At 41.8% G+C, this 20,788-nt stretch overlaps 1 protein-coding gene and 1 long non-coding RNA gene across 8 annotated transcripts in view; one reads left to right on the plus strand and one right to left on the minus strand.

The window, feature by feature from the left end:
* Nucleotides 1-2,615: 2,615 nt before the first annotated feature.
* On the minus strand, nucleotides 2,616-9,310 carry LOC129659336 (uncharacterized). The gene is made up of 3 exons (XR_008717998.1): nucleotides 9,010-9,310; nucleotides 5,185-5,306; nucleotides 2,616-3,540 (listed from the first exon to the last, which is right to left on the minus strand). It is a non-coding gene; the product is annotated as an uncharacterized LOC129659336 (long non-coding RNA).
* Nucleotides 8,811-20,788, plus strand: part of SPMIP4 (sperm microtubule inner protein 4) — a 45,370-nt gene continuing 33,392 nt past the window's right edge. For 2 of the 7 annotated variants that reach the window (XM_055590555.1, XM_055590561.1), the window contains exons 1-2: nucleotides 9,403-9,732; nucleotides 10,416-10,573. In XM_055590555.1, the coding sequence (XP_055446530.1) occupies nucleotides 10,440-10,573 (134 nt within the window). In that variant the 5' untranslated portion in view covers nucleotides 9,403-9,732; nucleotides 10,416-10,439. The other 5 variants (XM_055590556.1, XM_055590560.1, XM_055590559.1 and 2 more) reach the window with 5 other exon arrangements.

Genomic DNA, 20,788 nt, shown 5'->3' on the forward strand with positions numbered 1-20,788 from the left:
ATACTATGTTACAGCATTTCTCTCTGAACTTCAGCGCACTATCACATTCTAATAGCCCATTTTTATTTTTCCCTACATCATGAAATTTTCCTCTTAGAACATAACACAAAAGCAATGTGTACTATCCTGTGTGCAGGTTAGGAAATGAGAAGTATTATCCCCCGTTATTCTCTTCGTAAATGTGGGAACTAAAGTATGAAAGGAGTTGAACTGGAAAATCACTATTAGAATGAGGAGTGGAGTAATACTTTACTAAGATTAATGTGGAATTGACAGTCTCTTTGTAGAGATAGAGAAATATTATTTTAATCCTGAAGAAAAATTATCTCAAAATTTATTTTACCTCTTGCCGGTTTCCAGGCATTAGTATATTGTTATTAATAAAACATAAAACTATTGTTTCACTTTCTTAAAATATGTAGCAATACTAATTAGCTATGGCAATATACCTACATAATTTTCAACCTGCTTTTAAAATGTCACACAGCTTTTCCCTTGTAATTTAAAGCACTGAATTGTAACTGATATTGCAAAGTTACTTTTAACCACTAGAGGGCAGAAGATGTTCCACATTTGTACATAGTTCAGTTCAGTTCAGTTCAGTCGCTCAGTCGTGTCCGACTCTTTGCGACCCCATGAATCGCAGCAAGCCAGGCCTCCCTGTCCATCACCAACTCCCGGAGTTCACTCAGACTCACGTCCATCGAGTCAGTGATGCCACCCAGCCATCTCATCCTCTGTCGTCCCCTTCTCCTCCTGCCCCCAATCCCTCCCAGCATCAGAGTCTTCTCCAATGAGTCAAGTCGTCACATTAGCATCATTCCTTCCAAAGAAATCCCAGGGCTGATCTCCTTCAGAATGGACTGGTTGGATCTCCTTGCAGTCCAAGGGACTCTCAAGAGTCTTCTCCAACACCACAGTTCCAAAGCATCAATTCTTTGGTGCTCAGCTAACTGATTTTAAAATCTTAAACCAAAAACAATAATCACCACCCCACCACAACAGAAAGTCTTTAAGATCCTCTTGCTTTATATTGTACAATATACTGTGCACTAAAGGCTCACTTAACAACTAAAATTTTAAACTAATGCACAATCACCTCAATTCAACAGTTTGTAGTAGACAAAAGTAAACATTTTTACAGCCTGAGTCTAGCTGTGAGTTAAGGATTATTAGCATTAAGGAATCAGCACATCTTTAAGGAAAGTCAGAATACTTAACAAAACAGGCAGTACCCATTAAGAATCAGCAAGATTCTTTCTACATTAAAACACCTACAATGGAATGGAAAGGTTGTTTTTCATAAAATTAAAATAGTAACTGAAGTCATAAATTGATCAAATGCTAAAATATTTATATTTGACTCTTTAATTTCTTAACATACTTTCTTTTACCACAAACCAAATGTATTTCTAATTGTGACAAAGATGCTTTAAGTTTCCTCTTAATATATCTTTTCGACCTCATTAATTTTGGTTAATTATTTCTATTAATTTTTGTCCCTCCCAATTAAGGCATTTGCATTTCAGTAACTAAAGCATTACTTTCTTTGATTAGAAATCACAACCTCTTCACTTTCTCACTCTCATTAATCAAAACATATCATGGTGAATTAAGGCATTTGGATTTCAATCTGTCTGGGTAACATTTTAACAACTGCCCCCTCTGCCTTCTCTCTCCGTCAATCCTGGTCATGTCCTACATCACAGGACAGAGAGAGGGCAATGGTGGCAGCCTGACAGAAGAAGAGAACAGGAATGAAGCCAGAGGTTATATCACTGGAGTCAGCGACTTCTCTGATGCATGAGCCTTTCACTTGCCAATCAAACCTGACAAGGCTTTTACCTTGTAGGGTTATTGCTGACCTTACCCAAGACACTACATCATTTCTGCAGTCTTGTTTCTTAGCCTAAGCAAACCTGCTGTCCCCACTTTTCAAGTCTGCGAGCACTGTTTAATACCAATAAACACAGCACAGTGGTGTAGAAAAGCTAAGGAGGGACAGCGAGAGGCGTCACTTCTCTTGGGCTAACGAAAGCGATGTATATGTAAAACCAGGGCTAGTCAGAGGCAACGGCTTCTGTGCTATGACTATTGGTATAAAGTTACAAAAGGTTCTAACAACAATAACTACCTAGTAATAGGACTGACTCACATGAGTCATGGAAAGGTGTTTAAGCAGAGACTGGATGGTTATGTATCAAATAGGGATATCAAAAAGGAATATCACAGATGTCACTTCTGCTTGTGTGAAGTTGTACTAATTAACTTCCAAAACCTTATCAATCTTTTTTTATTTTTTAATTTATTTATTTTACTTAGAGGCTAATTACTTTACAATATTGTATTGGTTTTGCCATACAGCAACATGAATCCGCCACGGGTGTACATGCGTTCCCCATCCTGAACCCTCCTCCCACCTCCCTCCCCGTACCATCCCTCTGGGTCATCCCAGTGCACCAGCCCCAAGCTTCCTGTATCCTGCATCGAACGTGGACTGGAGATTCGTTTCTTATATGATATTATACATGTTTCAATGCCATTCTCCCAAATCATCCCACCCTCTCCCTCTCCCACCGAGTCCAAAAGACTGTTCTATACATCTTCAATCTTCGTTTAAGATTTATTTTATGTTTAGCAAAGAGATACCTGCACAAGTTTAAAAAGTCAAAAGAATTCTGCAAGGCTTCTAGTTAGGGTGACTGCAAAAACTTCCAGTTTCCCAGGGACAGTCCAGATTTACGCCTGTTACCCCAGTGTAAGTATTAATAGCCCTCCCTTTTACTCTCCAAACTGTCCCAGCTGGATGAAAAACTAATGTCTCAAACCCCAACCACATCCACCCCCAATTTCTATTCCCCAGAAGCAATTAATTTCAATATGTTTAGAAAATTTTCTATATGGATTCAAATTTCTAAACAAACAAAACATGAGAATACTACTTGCATCAGTTAAAACTGCCTTAGAATGCAAAGGCTGGGGGGGTCGGGGGTGGGAAATCATTGACTTAAACAGGTAGAAAGAGGTTCCTCGAAGGTATACTGTTTGAAGACTTATTCATCTGAAAATTACTTCCCCCTTTACACATTGGGATTTTATATCCATTCAAATTCTCACAAAGCATAAGGGTAGGAAATGTAATGTCATTGCTGAGACACACTACCTAGATCTCCCTTCAGAATAAGACCTTGAGCGGTTGACAGCCGCTCAAGCTGTCAACCCTGATGGGGGCTGACTCAGCTGCAGAGAGCTAGCTATCTGGCCCCATCATAATACCCATCCCAAATCAGAAGCAGTCAATGCCTGACTGAGTCAGGGGTGAAAACAATTTTTCCCACCCAACCTAGGGCTGCTCTGAGATGCCCTCAGTGTTCCAGAGCTCCACAGAAGGTTAGCCAAGGTTTTGTCAGGCTCATTTCTCTGATGGACCTGTCCCTTTACCCAATCTTGCTTCCTTTTCTTCCTTCCACAGGTGTTGACTTTTAATAAACAGCTTAGACCCCAAACTCCATCTCAGAATCTGCTTCCAGAAAATGCAATCTGCAACAAATAGGTACTATGGTTCAAATTCAAAAAGTGCAAAAAGGAATATGGTCAAATACCTCCCTCCCACCACTGAGGTCCAGTTATCAGTTCCCCTTCTCAAAGGCAACTAATGTGGCCAGGTTCTTGTGCATATTTCTAGGAATAGCATGCATATATAAGAAATGCTTATATAAATATATATACACACACACACATATACACATAATTTATAAGAAAACATGTAATTTCATTTGCTACACAAATAGCACATACTCCACAACTCTTCAGTACTTTGACTTTTTTCCATTTAAATATATCTTAGAGGTTGTTACTAGACAATATATAAAACATGTCATCATTCTTTTTAATAGCTGCCTGGTATCCTATTGCATGGAAATAACAATTTATGTGGTGAACAATTATGTCAAATCTTTTCCTATTATGCACAGTGTTACACTGAATAATCTCTGTGTGCATTAGAGACCTGTTATGCATGTTTTCAAACCCTATGTGTGCATGCATGTAGGAAAACTCCTAGAAGAGGGGTTCCTAGGCCAAAATGCCATGAGGGCATGCTCAGTCGCTTCAGTTGTGTCCATGCTACAGTTATAGTTTTAACAGATGCTGGTAAATTGCCTTCCTTTTCTACCATACCAATTTGTACTCCCTTGAAAAAAATAGAAGAGTCTATTTCCTCATACCCTTCCTTTATTGTATCACTGAATTAAGAGTCCAATATAAAATATAACAAAAATAGACATTATAAATGTCTGACAAAATATATTTATTATATATCCCTGAGACAGGGGAGTTGTATAAAATTTATTTGCCAAAAATTTGAATGGTCAGTTGAGCAATTTTAAGTGATTGAGGGGTGGCTGGAGACTGCTTATCAGGCTTGTTCACAAAGGGCAGCAGATTTGCACTTACTAGCCACCATATTGCTTAAGCCAATTTCATATAATAAATATCATTTCATATATGTTCAGAAAAAAGAATTTGAATAGATACATGTATATCTGAATCACTTTGCTGTACACCTGAAACACAATACTGTAAATCAACTATACACCAATGTAAAATTAAAAATGTTTTAATGTTAAAATTTTTTTTAAATAAAGTATTCGGGGCAGTGCAGACAGTTTCCCAGGAGTACATTTTGAACAGGTGGGACAAGCAAAGTAGTCACTTCATGAGGCCTTATTAATATTTCCTCACCAGTATTGATTCATAAACATTATTATCTTATCCACAGACCAGTGGTTTAATACATGTACAGTTATCAATAATGAAGAGCTTGAAAGTTCCCTATAGTGACCACTGGAGTTCTAAACTATTTTTTATTAAGTTGGTCCATTTAGTTGAAAATATGCAAAAGATGTAAAGTTTAAAAATAAAATAAAATTAAAAAAAAAAAAAAGAAAATATGCAAAAGAAGGGGCCACAGTTTTTGAACACAAAGTAAGCCGTGGTCCCAGGAGGAGGACTCTCCTGAGAGAATTTAGAGAATTGAGATCCTATATGTCAAAACCAGAGGTTCAGAAAACAAATGAGTGCTCATACAGAGGGCAATAGTGTCAAGAAAACAAAAACAGATCCCCCTAAAAAGCTGGAGAGCTCAATCAAAAGGAATGAGCTTGAATCTGAGAGGAGACTTACCAGACCAAAAGAGTGGAGAACACAAGGGGATCAAGTGGGTACCAGGCATGATTCCCAGGATCATTAGTTCTTTAGGGATTCAACTCCTTCGAATACCCCTTTTGACACCAAGTAATGTGAAGCTTTAAAAGAAAATGGTAACAGTTTAGTCAGCAAAATCCAATTTATTTGGGAATACCACATGAATTGCCCTTTGGGCCATGGAAACTACGGCAAACCATAGTCTGGAGACCAAAGGTGAAAGGTGAAATTGCTCAGTCGTGTTCAACTCTGTGACCCCATGGACTGTAACCCATCAGGCTCCTCTGTCCATGGGATTTTCCAGGCAAGAATACTGGAGTGGGTTGCCAATTCCTTCTCCAAGGCATCTTTCTGACCCATTGCAGGCACTCTTTACCGTCTGAGCCACCAGTGAATCCCATAGTTTGGAGACCAAAAGAAGGAGTATTCTTTTATAGAAGAATAGTGGAAAAGTGGAAGGTGGGAGGGGCTATTTGTTTAAAAGTTCACTGGAGGAGATTTCAGGGTTGTAACAGTTTCTCATTGGCTGGATTATTTCCAGGCAAGAAGAAAATCTTCCTTCTTCCTGCTGTAAATTAAGCTTCTTCTGGCTGGAATGTGTAAACTGATGAGTGGTATGTGTATGAAAGCTCCCCCTTAGGTCTTCCCAACTCCATTTTGAATGAGGCTTTCCTTTATTCATCTTCTTTTTTAAAGTATTTATCTATTATCTATTATTAATTGAATATTTGGCTGTGCTGGTCTTAGTTGCTGCACGCAAGATCTAGTTCCCAAACCAGGGATCAAACCCAGGTGCCCTGCACTGGAAGCTCAATGTCTTAGCCTCTGGACCACCAGGGAAGTCCCTCATTTTCATAAAACATATCATGTCATTATGCTGTACACCTTAAATTTATACAGTTGTGGTGGTAGTGGTTTAATCATTAAGTCATGTCCAACTCTTGTGACCCAATGGACTGTAGCCCACCAGGCTCCTCTCCTGAATCCTTTTTGCCAGGATTTCCCAGGCAAAAATAATGGAATAGGTTGCCATTTCCTTCTCTACAGGATCTTCCCAACCCATAATTGAACCCGAGTCTCCTGCATTGGTGGGCAGATTCTTTACCACTGAGCCACCAGGAATTCCCAATTTATACAGTTAGTATTAGTTGCTCAGTCGTGTCCAACTCTTTGCAACCCCATGGACTGTAGCCTACCAGGCTCCTCTGTCCATGGGATTTCCCAGGCAAGAATTTTGAAGTGGGTTGCCGTTCCCTTCTCCAAAGGATCTTCCTGATACAGGGATTGAACCCGCATCTCCTGCATTGCAGACAGATTCTTTACCATGTGAACCATCAAGGAAACCTCAATTTATATAGTGCTGTATGTCAATTATATTAATAAAACTGGAAAAAAGATCAAAATAAAAATATTCATATCTGCCAAGGAGTACTAAGTCTCTTAAAGTTTTACTCATTATCAAATGCCACTGGGTTAAAAGTCTCTATAACATCCTTTAAAAAGATTATAGAATATAATCCATGCTTTACATTGTTATATATTTCCTGCATATTCTTTTCTTGACAGTTAAAGGTCTAGTTTTAGTAGTTTGGAATTTTCATCAACTCAGATGCAATATTCTATGCATACTTTTTTTTTTTTCATTTCAAATTTCACCTTCCCTACTGGAAGAATTACGAGTGATACAAAAGGTAAACAAAATACATTAAGGGAAATGAGGTAGTGAAAGAGAAGTCAATATGGCAGGCCAAAAGGGGATTTGCTCAATCATGCTGCACACATCTAGATAGGAGGCTACTGCTGGCTCAGCAGTAAAGAACCTGCTTGCAATGCAGGGGATGCAGGTTCGATCCGGGGTCAGGAAGGTCTCCTGGAGAAGGAAATGGCAACCCACTCCAGTCTGTAGGGATTTCCACACAGTCTATAGGGAAAATCCACACAGAATTTGGTCCGGGGCTTTTTTCCTTATGATAATAAATATCTTTGACCCACTCTAGGGCAGTAAAGGAGCTTCCCTCATGGCTCAGATGGTAAAGAATCTGCCTGCAATGCAGGAGACCTGGGTTCGATCTCTGGGCTGGGAAGATCCCCTGGAGAAGGAAACGGCAACCCACTCCAGTATTCTTGGCCCAGGAGATTCCATGAACAGAGGATCCTGGTGGGCTACAGTCCATGCGGATGCAAAAGAGTCAGTCACGACTTAGCAACTAAACAACGATGACATGTGTTTCGTTGGGGGTCACATACATACCACCAGATGGCTGAGATGGTGTGAATTAAATCATAAAAGCCTAGATTAAAGAGTGTTGGTTAAATAATAGACCCAATCCTGACATCCTTTAGAATCTTGCAGATGTAAAAACATTTCCAAAGACAACAACTGTTTTTTAAAAGATCTGGCAAAAAACTTATTCTTGCCTGTAAATTTTACTTGAAAATAACAAAGGCAAAAATAATTAAATTTTCCTAACCTTTACACTCTGGCTTCCCAGGTGGCGCTAGTGGTAAAGAACCTACTTGCCAATGAAGGAGACATTAGGAGACATGAGTTAGGTCCCAGGGTTGGGAAGATCCCCTGGAGGAGGGCATGGTAACCCACTCCAATATTCCTGAACAATCCCTGGATAGAGGAGCCTGGCAGGCTACAGTCCGTGGGGTCACAAAGAGTTCAACACAACTGAGCGACTAAACAACAACAGTCATTTGACCAAAATAAAATTTCAAACCCACCAGGAAGCTATCACCACATATCCTGGTCAATCAACTTACAGTTTCCTCAACTTTCCTGGTATCACAAACACCCATTACATACTAACATGTGGCTAGTGACACAGCTCATCAGATGTCACTGATTAAACCTATGACACTCAGTTATTACCTCCCAGGAAGAATCGAGCCATGAGGAAATTTGGACAAAGGTCAAGCATGGGAAAAGGTGACGTATGTAAAGTCCTGGGAGGCCAGGCACATAAAATAGGCTGGGCTGACAAGATAATGTCATGGGTATCCTGCACACACCAAGCAGCGAAAAGGCTGAGGTGAAATTCTATGAGAAATTTTTTGGGTAAAAAAAATGTTAACGGGGTCAAAAAGAAAGTCAAACTTCACCTAATTCACAACTCTGCGTCCTGAAAAATCTATGCTTCCTGGTTTAGTGGCTGGTAACTACTGGACTCTGAGAAAGGTGCAGGGACAAAGAAACAGACCAGCAATACAAAATTACCACCTGGTCTACTCTAAGGCAGCTTTCTTTCCCTCACATCAGCTAACACTCACCTGGAAAGCACAGCACAAAATGAATACCCACTGCTGCTGCTAAGTCACTTCAGTCGTGTCCAACTCTGTGCGACCCCATAGACGGCAGCCCACCAGGCTCCCCCGTCCCTGGAATTCTCCAGGCAAGAACACTGGAGTGGGCTGCCATTTCCTTCTCCAATGCAGGAAAGTGAAAAGTAAAAGTGAAGTTGGGAACCAGGCAGAGAACAGCCCTGTTACACCTCCCTTCTGAGAGGTGGTCGTTCCTGCCCCCACCTTCCCCTGTGTTCCTGCGGGCTCAGTTCCAGCCTCTCCCCGCAAAAGTAACCAACATTCCCACATCAGGGTCCTTCTCAGCGGTTCTTTCCTCAGCCATCACAGAAACTCGTGGTCCCGTAGATGCAGAATTGTGGTTCACATTGGCTTCTTCGGGAGGATTGGGGGCGGGGAAGGGAGGACTGGTAACAAAGGTAAGAAAGCAGGGCGAGGTCTTTGCTGATCGGGTAGACCACCGCAGGCACACTGCCTGTTTGCCCTGTCCACACCCACCTAGAAGAGGAAGCGCCTCGGCCTGGCATAATGTAGGGGCTGCACGTGCTGAGTCCTGCGGAAGCCACCCTCGATAAGGCCGCACTGTTCCCCATTGAGGGTAAGGAACATGGATGTGTTGGAGGCTCCCTCCTCATCAGAGTCTCACTGGCACCGCACTCCTCCACCACCCAGTGCACAGCAGAGAACGCGCGGGCCCCAAGGCCGGGAGCCGCCTGGACCAAGCAGCCCTCGAAGGAGCACGTGATACGTCCTGCCCAGGACGCCAGGGGGCGGGGCCAGGGGCGAAGGGAGGGGCGAATAAAGGGGCGAGACCGAGGGACAGGGGTGCCGGAAGAATTTTCGCGCGTCGACGGGGAGTCTAGCCTTCGTTCCCCACCTTCCTTCCGGCTTCCAATTCTTACGGGTTCCAAGAGTTCGCGGGCTGGCTTCTTCCGAAACTTCTAAGAGCCCACTGCCGTCCCTGGTCTCCTCCCCGAAGCCCGCCGCCCGGCAAGCATGCATTACCTATTGCCACGGTCACGGTCGCCGTCACAGGCACCCTCAACCCCACCCCTGGCCTGCCCACCGGCCCTCTCTCTCCTTCACCCGCACCTGCACGCAAGCTCCCCCGGGCCGCAGGTGCGGACGACGGCGGAATTCCACGCCCCGCAGAGGCCCTCCAGCTCCAGGGAGGGGAAAGGGAGGCTCTGCCGCCTAAGGCTTCCAGGCTGATGTCCCAAGGTGCGTCGGAACCCCGAGGCACAGATCGGCAGGGCGTTGATGGCCCTGGAGGCAAGGCTTAGGCCCCTCCTGGCCAAAGCGCATCTTTTGCTTCCCTCATCAAGTCCTAAGGAGGGGTGGAATTCTCACTTTGGGGTCTCGCTTGTGCTGCACCGCTGTTTCTCCACCTCTCTGCAAAGAACCTCTCGACTGGAATCCCTGAAGACTTTAGAAGCGCAGGTGTTAATTCTGTTGGATGCTGAGTCTCCCTGCTTAAAAAAAAAAAAAAAAAAAAAAAGACCAGGGCAGGGGGAATCAGCTGAGTTTTCTTGAATAATTACGGTTAAAATTGAGGCAAGAATCGAAGGTCAGTCAATGCGCTCAAGGTAGAGGCCTTAAATGAGTCCACGAGTCATCCACTTAGCATTCATACTCTACTTTGGAACCTCTTCCACTTTGTGGATTTGTTTTAGTTGAAATTCGTTTCCATAGAACTTAAGTTGCTGTCTGTTACTGAAAGGACACCCGAGGGCCCACAGATAGAGCTCACCCCAAAGATAGGAGCCCATGATTTCTAAGCAGACTTGGGTTGAACTACTGAGCAGTACAAAGCAAGTTTCCTGCCTGCCCTGAGGGAGGGTCAGTGTGACAGCAGCTAACCCAGTGACTCTTTAACCAAGTGTGCCCTCCTTTTCTTTTTGCAGGTTGTGCCCTTTTAGCCAAGAAGCATGGAGGTAATTCATGGCCAGCCCTACTGCTGTAGGGAGCTTGAAGGAGCTGACATATTGTCAGACACCTTTTATTCTAATGAATTGCACACTCCACTAGAAACGGCTACTCGCCCAACTGCCTCAGAGGACAGGTAAAACAAAGACTGGATAATGCAAACAATTATAAAAGGTTTTAATATATTACTGTATTTTTGTTTTGTGAGAAAAAGCATTTAAGGTTATGGACCTCTTCTGTGTATCACATCACCGGGAAGGCATAATATGACAATGAACTAAACTTTGGAGTGTCCACATCTATTAGTAACTTGGCAAGAAGTAAAAAGTTAGTGTATATTTTTAAAAGGCAAACATCAAATTCATCTACTGCATTCTAGAACTCTAGAATGATCTGTTCCTTCATTTTGAATTAATTTTGTTTCTTTGTCTTTGGCTGTGCTGAGGCTTCATTATGTGTGGGCTTTTCTCTAATTGCGGAGAATGGGGGCTACTCTCTAGTTGCGATGCTGAGGCTTCTCATTGCAGTGGCCTCTTTTGTTGCAGAGCACAGGCTCTAGGGCGTGAGGGCTCAGCAGTTGTGGCTCTTAGACTCTAAAGAGTACAGGCTCAGTAGTTGTGGCAAACAGGCTTAGTTGCTTCTCAGCATGTGGGATCTTCCTGGACCAGAGATTAAACCTGTGTCTCCTGAATTGGCAGGCGGATGCTTTACCAGTGAACCACCAGGGAAGCCCTGTGAATTAATGTTTTAATTGAACTTTATAAAGAGTAGTATGTATGTTAGTTGCTCAGTTCAGTTCAGTCGCTCAGTCGTGTCCGATTCTTTGCGACCCCGTGAATCGCAGCAAGCCAGGCCTCCCTGTCCATCACCAACTCCCGGAGTTCACTCAGACTCACGTCCATCGAGTCAGTGATGCCATCCAGCCATCTCATCCTCTGTCATCCCCTTCTCCTCCTGCCCCCAATCCCTCCCAGCATCAGAGTCTTTTCCAATGAGTCAACTCTTCGCATGAGGTGGCCAAAGTACTGGAGTTTCAGCTTTAGCATCATTCCTTCCAAAGCAGTCCGAGGGCTGATCTCCTTCAGAATGGACTGGTTGGATCTCCTTGCAGTCCAAGGGACTCTCAAGAGTCTTCTCCAATACCACAGTTCAAAAGCATCAATTCTTCGGCGCTCAGACTTCTTCACAGTCCAACTCTCACATCCATACATGACCACAGGAAAAACCATAGCCTTGACTAGATGAACCTTTGTTGGCAAAGTAATGTCTCTGCTTTTGAATATGCTATCTAGGTTGTTCATAACTTTCCTTCCAAGGAGTAAGCGTCTTTTAATTTCCTGGCTGCAGTCACCATCTGCAGTGATTTTGGAGCCCAGAAAAATAAAGTCTGACACTGTTTCCACTGTTTCCCCATCTATTTCCCGTGAAGTGGTGGGACCGGATGCCATGATCTTCGTTTTCTGAATGTTGAGCTTTAAGCCAACTTTTTCACTCTCCACTTGCACTTTCATCAAGAGGCTTTTGAATTCCTCTTCACTTTCTGCCATAAGGGTGGTGTCATCTGCATATCTGAGGTTATTGATATTTCTCCCAGCAATCTTGATTCCAGCTTGTGTTTCTTCACGTCCAACTCTTTGCAACCCCATGGACTGTAGCTTGCCAGGCTCCTCTGTCCATGGGATTCTCCAAGCAAGAATACTGGAGTGATTGCCATTCCCTTCTCCAGGGCATCTTCCTGACCTAGGGATTGAACCCAGGTCTCCTGCACTGCAGGCAGATTCTTTACCATCTAAGCCACCAGAGAAGCCCAAAGAGTAGCATAGTGGTTCCTTATAATTCTCTAACACCATCTGCTCAAAAATACTCCCAGAATCTGTTATTCAGACTTTATTTATGCTCTACCAAATTTTCTATAATGTATTACAGATTATGTTTAAAATGTCATCTAGCATATATGAGTGATTACTATGTGTTGGCACTGTACCAAATGTTTTACTAATGTGGTAATTCTTTTTAATCCCTACAACAGCCCTATGAGATAAGTATTATTATTATCCCCATTTTATGTATGAAGAAACAGGGTACAAACAAGTAGTTTTCCGAGATATTAGTGCCAGCTTTATTGTATTGTATCAATATTTATTTGAACCATTTTTAGGAAAGAAAAAAAAAAAACTCAAAATCATGGGTGAGAAATAACCTGTGTAATTGTTTTCTTGCTTTTGCTTGTTTGTTTTATAATTTCACATTGTCAGATCTCTCATTTAAGAAGTCTTTCTCATTTAAGAAAGTAGTCAAAAGAGTTAGACATGACAGAAATGACTGAGCATGCACACATGTTATCTTTATGATAGCAACCCCTCATGAGTTTGAAGATTCTTTTGACTGTCTGAGTTCTTTTTGCCAGATGAACACTCATTTTCAACAGACTTTACTCTTCTTTCTTCCTGTGTCGAGACTTTCACTGTCTTGATCAGACTTCCATGGATCTATTCCAATTTGTAAACATATTCTTTATATGAAAAAATAAAAAGAAAGCTTTTTCTCCCAATTAAAAACTAACACAGAAGAAAAAAGAAAAAAGATATAAAGAAAAAAATTTTAACTGGAAAAAAAAAAAAAAACCCTGATATTTCTGTATGAATAACTTGGAAATCATGAAAATCCAAAAATAAAATAAATTTTCCATTTTTCCAATGGAAGAAAAAATGAAATTAAAGCACAGGAAGAAAACCTTCTGTACTTCCTTTATCCAGAAACAGTAACCATTGTTAATATTTCAATATGTCTCCTCCATTTTTTAAATTTGAAGATTCCATTCAACATTTTTTGTAAACTACTGTTTTTCATTCACTTAATGCAAAGAAATATGTTCATATTTGTGGGAAAGTGTGCTCAGTTCACATCTACAGACTCATTCCTTGGTGTACCTGCTTTGTTATCTGATTCCCAAAAGTGGCTGTGAGCCCTAAATTCCTGCTCAGCTCCAAGGACCATAAGATCAGACAGGGCTTTCCTGGAGCCAGAGGAAACCCTTAGCAGATCGTGTGTGATATGAGGATAGGCAATGGTCCCTGGATCAAAAGCAGCAGTGTGAGGTTTTATATTTGGCCAAAAGGGATCTGAGTAGGAATTTAATGCTGCCGTACCTGATGGAACTCACTGTGCCCGCAAAAGCACTCACAGAGGCATTTAACTGAAATGTTGATACCCTCTACCTAAATGGTCCTATGGTTTGGTTAGTAATTGGCTCCAAAACCCTTAAACAAACTTGAAATCTAAGAGAAAAGTCAGAGAAAATACTGCTTTTCATTGCTGTTTTCCAGTCACTCATTCGTGTCTGACTCTGAGACCCCCATGGACTACAGCACACCAGGCTTCCCTGTCCTTCACGATCTCCTGGATCTTGCTCAGACTCATATCCATAGAGTCGGTGATGCCAACCAACCATCTCATCCTCTGTCGTCCCCTTCTCCTCCTGCCTTCAGTCTTTGCTAGCATCAGGGTTTTTTCCTATGAGTATGCTCTTTGCATCAGGTGACCAAAGTATTGGAGCTTCAGCTTCAGCATCAGTCCTTCCAATGAATATTCAGGGTTGATTTCCTTTAGGATTAACTGGTTTGATCTTGCAGTCCACGAGACTCTCGAGTGTTCTCCAACACCACAGTTCAAAAGCATCAGTTATTCAATGTTCAGCCTTCTGATGGTCCAGCGCTTACATCCATACATGACTACTGGAAAAACCACAGCTTTGACTAGATAGACCTTTGTTGGCAAGTAATGTCTCTGCTTTTTAATATGCTATCTAGGTTGGTCATAACTTTTCTTCCAAGGAGCAAGCGTCTTTTAACTTCATGGCTGCAGTCACCATCTGCAGTGATTTTGGAGCCCAAGAAAATAAAGTCTGTCACTGTTTCCATTGTTTCCCCATCTGTTTGCCATGAAGTGATGGGGCCAGATGCCATGACCTTAGTTTTCTGAACACTGAATTTTAAGCCAGCTTTTTCATTTTCCTCTTTCACCGTTATCAAGAGGTTCTTTCATTCCTCTTCGCTTTCTGCCACAACGGTGGTGTCATCTGCATATCTGAGGTTATTGATATTTCTCCCAGCAATCTTGATTCCAGCTTGTGCTTCATCCAGCCTGGCATTTCTCATGATGTACTCTGCATATAACAAGGTGAAAATATACCAGCCTTGATGTACTCCTTTCTCAGTTTGGAACCAGTCCATTGTTCCATGTCTGATTCTAACTGCTTCTTGACCTGCATACTGGTTTCACAGGAGGCTGCTAAGGTGGTCTTCTTTTGCCATCTTTTAAAGAATTTTCCACAGTTTGTTGTGATCCACATGGTCAAAGGCTTTAGCATAGTCAATGAAGCAAAAGTACATGTTTTTCTAGAATTCTCTTGATTTTTCTATGATCCAGTGGATGTTGGCAATGTGATCTCTGGTTCTTCTGAGTTTTCTAAATCCAGCTTGAACATCTGGGAGTTCTCAGTTCATGTACTATTGAAGCTTAACTTGGAGAATTTTGAGCATTACCTTGCTAGCATGTGAAATACGTGCAGTAGTGTGGTAGTTTGAGCATTCTTTCGCAATGCCCTTCTTTGGGATTGTAATGAAAACTGACCTTTTCCAGTACTGTGGCCATGGCTGTTTTCCAAATTTGCTGGCATACTGAGTGCAGCACTTTCACAGCATCATCTTTTAGGATTTGAAATAGCTCAGCTGGAATTCCATCACCTCCACTAGCTTTGTTCTTAGTGATGCTTCCTAAGGCCCACTTGACTTCACACTCCAGGATGTCTGACTTTAGGTGAGTAATCACACCATCGTGGTTATCTGGGTCATTAATATTTTTTTGTTTCTTTAACTGACCACAAAATTAAACACAGCATATACTCAATTACCTATAAATATAATAAGGTATTATTTGAAGCAGTATCTAGGTACAACCATGTCCTAGTTCCTAATAAATAAAATTTGCTTTTCACTTTATTCCATGTGAAGTTTTTTCTTTCCTAGTCCCCAAATGGGAAAACCAGGATGATCCTATATTCTCAGAACCTCCCCCTCCCATTTAACACCCTTTTAAATAGTAGCTGGGAAGCTTACAGAAATAGAAGTTCTCTTTTCTCTCAGTAGTATTCCTCAACTTCTCTAGAACGTATCATCAGGGCAACATTGGTAACACTACCCTATCCACACTGAGGCTTACTTCTTCCAAACCAGGTTCAGGGTCTATGGCTCCCAACTCAAACCTCAAGGTATCTCAAAAACAAAACAGAACAATGAAGAACATTACCTTCATAATGGTAAGGATGAATACAAGTCGTAATGTATTAGCTCTCAGCAGCTTAATTTTCTAAGTGTGGCTGTACTTAAGGGGGTGGCTTTTTAAATATTATAATGTGTTTTGAACTAACTTGGCAATTTAAACAGAGATGAAAAATTGTTTCCTCTCATCCACCTATTTTTTTTTTTCTTTCCAGAATAGGCAGCACAGTGAAACTAAGTTGTTACCCACCACTAGTCTGGTAACTGGGCACATCAAAATAACATGACAAGTGTTCTGAAAATACAGATTCCCAAGCTCTGTCTATGGGCTTCCCCAGTGGCTCAGTGGTAAAGAATCTACCTGCAATGCAGGAGATGCAGTAGACAAGGGTTTGATCCCTGAGTCAGGAAGATCCCCTGGAGAAGGAAATGGCAACCCAGCAACCCACTCCGGTAGTCTTGTCCAGAGAATCTCATGGACAGAGGAGCCCAGCAAGCTATAGTCCAATGGGTCGCAAGGAGTCGGATGCCACTAAAGTGTCTTAGCCTGTACTCAAGCTCTATCTGTAGAGACTCTGACTCACTGGGTCTGGATTGGATCTAGGGGATCTGCATTTTTAGTAGTTTTCAACTTGTTTTGAGAATCACTGGGCTAGCAGAAAGCACTGAAACACAACATGAAAACCAGGATTGTGGTCTGGCTTACCCAGTGACCAAGGGCAAGTTAATCTTTGTACATCAGTTACTTTCTTCACTGGTATGTTTTGGGACAATTATACTAGTCACTATTATGTATAATCACTTGATCTCCTTAAAAAATATTAATAAGTAAGTGGCATTCTTTTGTGTTTTTTCCGTTGAAAATTTAACAGTGGCAGGTACAGATACTCAAAATCACAGATGCCTACTTCCTTTTTCCATTCAGCTGACATCTCCTTCCTAGTCCATTAGGAAGATAAATATCAATTAAGGAAGTGTCTTGAGAATTGCTTAAGATTTAATTACAAGTTCCATTTTATTTCTGTGTTCATGCCATTGCTTTCTGATTCCTGAGGTTTGGGGGTTTGTTTGTTGTTTTGTTTTTAACTGTTAGCTTCCTGTCAAAAAATAAGCATATGTTTGTTCTAGCCTTTCCTTTAATCATGCCTCTGATCGTTATTGGCTAAATTCAGTCCCCCAAATCAAAATCCTGTAAAGTGACTCCAAAGAAATATATTGGTTTATCTACAGGGAACATATCTTTCTCTTAAACAAGTAAACATTAATTTTATGTGGCTACAGATTTCAACACTAATAATTTATTGTTATTTGCTTAGGAGACATGTATTATTTAAGCTATAAAATTATTTAATACTGAAACTTTAATATTTCATTTAATTAGTTCCTTCTATAAATTCTGTTAATATTAAAGCTAAGGGGTAGGGATATGAGACCCTACAGTGAAAGAGAAATATGACTTCTTTATGCTTTGCCTTTTATTTTAAATGGTTTCCTGCAATTTACTGGTTTTAGATGAATGACAACTCAAATGATTGATTAACATATTCTACTGGCTCATCTTCCTAGGCTAGTGTAATATTTGAGGGTCAGATGCTGAGAAATTGACTCATCTAATTTAAATGTAACTTTTAAAAACTTAGATATTAAAGCTTAGGTTGCCATTAATCAAATGTATTTAAATATTTTTCACTTGTCATGCCCACACACTGTGTCTATTGATTATAGTCATAGATCATAGCTCAGAGGTCTGAGAACAGAATACCTGCATCCCTTCTCCAGTACCCCAAATCAGCGGACACCAGATTCTCCTTGACTAGCTGGTGCAGGGGGTGGCAGACTTCTTTCTTAAAGGACCAGATAGTAAATACTTTAGGCTCTATAGTCTCTGTCAAGGGCTTCTCTGGTGGCTCAGATGGTAAGGAATCTGCCTACAATGTGGGAGACCCTAGCTTGCCTAGAGAATTCCATGGACAGAGGAGTCTGGCAGGCTACAGTCCGTGGGGTTGCAAAGAGTCAGACACGACTGAGCAACTAACACTTTCACTTTTTTCACTTTCAGTCTCTGTCAAACTACTCAGCTCTACTGTTGTAGCAGAAAAACAGCCATAGACAATAGCCAGTATACAAATGAATGGTCATGGCTGTATTCCAATAACATTTTACTTGCAAAAACAGCAGTAGGTTGGATTTGGCCTGTGGGTCATAGTTTGCCAACCCCTATGTAGTGACTTTGAGATAATACATTCCATGTATAACAGTCCCAAGTGTTAGTTCTTCTTTTAGCAAATTTGTGCAGGAGGTTGACACTAAACCAGTGGCATGGGTGCAGAGAAGAAAGCGGCTCCACTGTCCACATCTGTATCTCTGAGTTTCCTTCCCGTGTTTCTAACTGGGTCCACATTGCTCGGAAGGTGTCATCCAAAGGGCCCGTGAGATCATGCAGGGTGTTACCCTTGTCTTCCTCACTTGCTTCCCCTCTCAAGCAGCTCTTCTCTACTGTGCCTCAGATTTCAATATTCTGTATCAGCTCTTCTGATATAGCCCAAAATTCAGCCGTCTTTTCAGCCCTTAAGATTCAACTAAGTTCCGCTCAAATCTTTATTCCATACATTCTGGTAACCCAAAGCCTTCCTCAAAATGTACTGAAATTCCCAGGATGGGGTGGGGATGGCTGTAACTGACTTTGGGTACCGGCTCCACGTATTCTGCTTCTGTTCAACAACATTTTGACCCAGATGTGAAACAGTCATTTTTTAGTTTCCTCCAAAGACCTCATCCAAACAGCGTTTGTGAGCCTGGTAAATTTCACTGATCAGGTAAGGGTCTGAAGGAAGAATCACATCATACCATATAATATATAACTAAGAGTCCCTTATAAGCCATAGCTTCTGTATTTAAAAGTTCTTTATCCCAGCTACCATCAGAGTTCCCCCAATGGCTTTTCATTCACTGTGATCCCTTAGCATCCTGCTAATCTCTTTTCTTCCTCTCCTTCTAATTCCCTTTCCCCTCATCTTCCTCTCTCAAGAGTGAAACACCAAATCCCTTCCATTGCTGAGCAGCTTAATAAATCTTGGGTTGCTTGAGTCCTTATCAACACCTGTACTTGCAGAGTCTCTGTCTCTTCTCCAAGTGGCCTAACAAAATATTTGATCAAACAAGCCAATCTTCCCCAAGAAGGATTCTGGAGCCAACACTGTCAGGAATTTTTAATTCCTTAACCTTTCAACTTTCTTCCATGATATTGCCCCTGCTTAGAGTCCTCCCTCTCTTGCACCCAGAAAAGTCCTACTCATCCTTTAGAACTCATCCTAGACAGTGATTCACCCAAGAATCCTTCCTCCAGAAGGGGATCCTGTTGGTCTTGCATATGTATGAATAGGGGGTATGCTATCTATCTTTGACCACTTAAATTCAAGTTCAAGTCATGGGCAAGTGCAAATTTGGGGAGAAAATGAGAGCTGGTTTTTCCTGACTCACCTTTAACATGAGAGGGCAGTCTTTTAGGGTCCGAGTTTACAGTAGGGATGGCTTCCTTTAGATTCCCCACCTGGCTGATTTCTGTACTTCTCCCCCTGCAATGTCCTTAAAGCAAAAATGAAATCTGCCAGAATTAGCACTGCCTTAAGGGCAAAAGTGGCTTCTGTGCTTGTTTGGCACCCCACTCCAGTACTCTTGCCTGGAAAATCACATGGACGGAGGAGCCTGGTAGGCTGCAGTCCATGGGGCCGCTAAGAGTCGGACACGACTGAGCGACTTCACTTTCACTTTTCACTTTCATGCACTGGAGAAGGAAGTGGCAACCCACTCCAGTGTTCTTGCCTGGAGAATCCCAGGGACGGGGCAGCCTGGTGGGCTGCCGTCTATGGGGTCGCACAGAGTCGGACACGACTGAGGTGACTTAGCAGCACTAGCAGCAGCAGTGCTTGTTTACCTTTCTGGATTCCTATTTCCCCTCTTACGGAACCCTGGTGTCTCTTTCTGTCTTGTTAACAATGAGTTGCTTTTAAGAAGATGCTTTTCTTTTTAACATTTTGTGTTGTTTGCTCAAGGAAAATCGAAGCAGTCAAATAAAAATAGAATTCAACTTCTCCAAGAAAATTTGACCCAAAGTTCAGTGGGTCCCCTTTCTAAAATTATCATGTCATTGTCTGCTCTCAAGGAAAACCACCTTGCAGTAACTATTTATTGAGCATAGATTTGCAAGGCACAGTGCCATATCCTGGGGATTCCATGGTGAGTGTGCCAGAGTCTTTTGTCTGCAGTGACCTGTCCTCTTTGTTGTGCTAGGGAAACTGTGATGAATCATTGTTCTTTGTTCTCTGGAACGTTGTGCTGTTCATTTCTTGGTGACAGATTACTGCTTTATTATATGAGGATATAACTTAAGAACAGCCAGGTGGAAGAGGTGCATAGGGCAAGGTATGTGGATTGGGGCACTGAAACTTCCATGAAGTCTGAGGGCCCCACTGCCACCTCCACATGGTCACCAACCCCAAAGCTCTTTTTCCAGCATTTTAAGTTATTTTTAGTGGGATGGTTAGTCTAAATAATTGACTGCCATTAGTGGAAACTGGAAGACATGAAATCCTTCCTAATTAGGACGCAGGTCTTTAGCCAGATTAAGAGCTCTGTGCGGACTTCTCCCTAGCCTAAAGTTCTCATATTGTGTCATAAGTAGCAGTCCAGGAAACAAATCAGTCTCGTTGGCCTTTTTCATTCGCTCAGGCATGCAATTCATTTCACAGACATCCACTGAGTACTTCCTGTGAAGCATTTTTACAACAGTGAATATGTGTCCTTGCCCTTCACTCCCTTGTTGAGAAAGAGCAGAGAAAGGCATCTGAACTACCAGTTTTTAAAATGAGACTAGCCCTACCAGCCAATTTAGGAAATTTCCATGTCTTCAACCTACTGAATGCTATAGTTGTAAAAGGTGGAACAATTGGAGAATTATTTTCTATGGAAGGTAATTTGTTGAATAGGGCAGTACTTCTAAAGTTTAGCATGCAAAGGAATCATCTGGAGGGCTTGTTTAAAACAGATTACATCTTAAAGGGGTGGGATGGGGA

This window comes from Bubalus kerabau, chromosome 8 (genome assembly GCF_029407905.1).
Source record: "Bubalus kerabau isolate K-KA32 ecotype Philippines breed swamp buffalo chromosome 8, PCC_UOA_SB_1v2, whole genome shotgun sequence".
In the NCBI taxonomy this organism is placed as follows: Eukaryota; Metazoa; Chordata; class Mammalia; order Artiodactyla; family Bovidae; genus Bubalus; species Bubalus kerabau.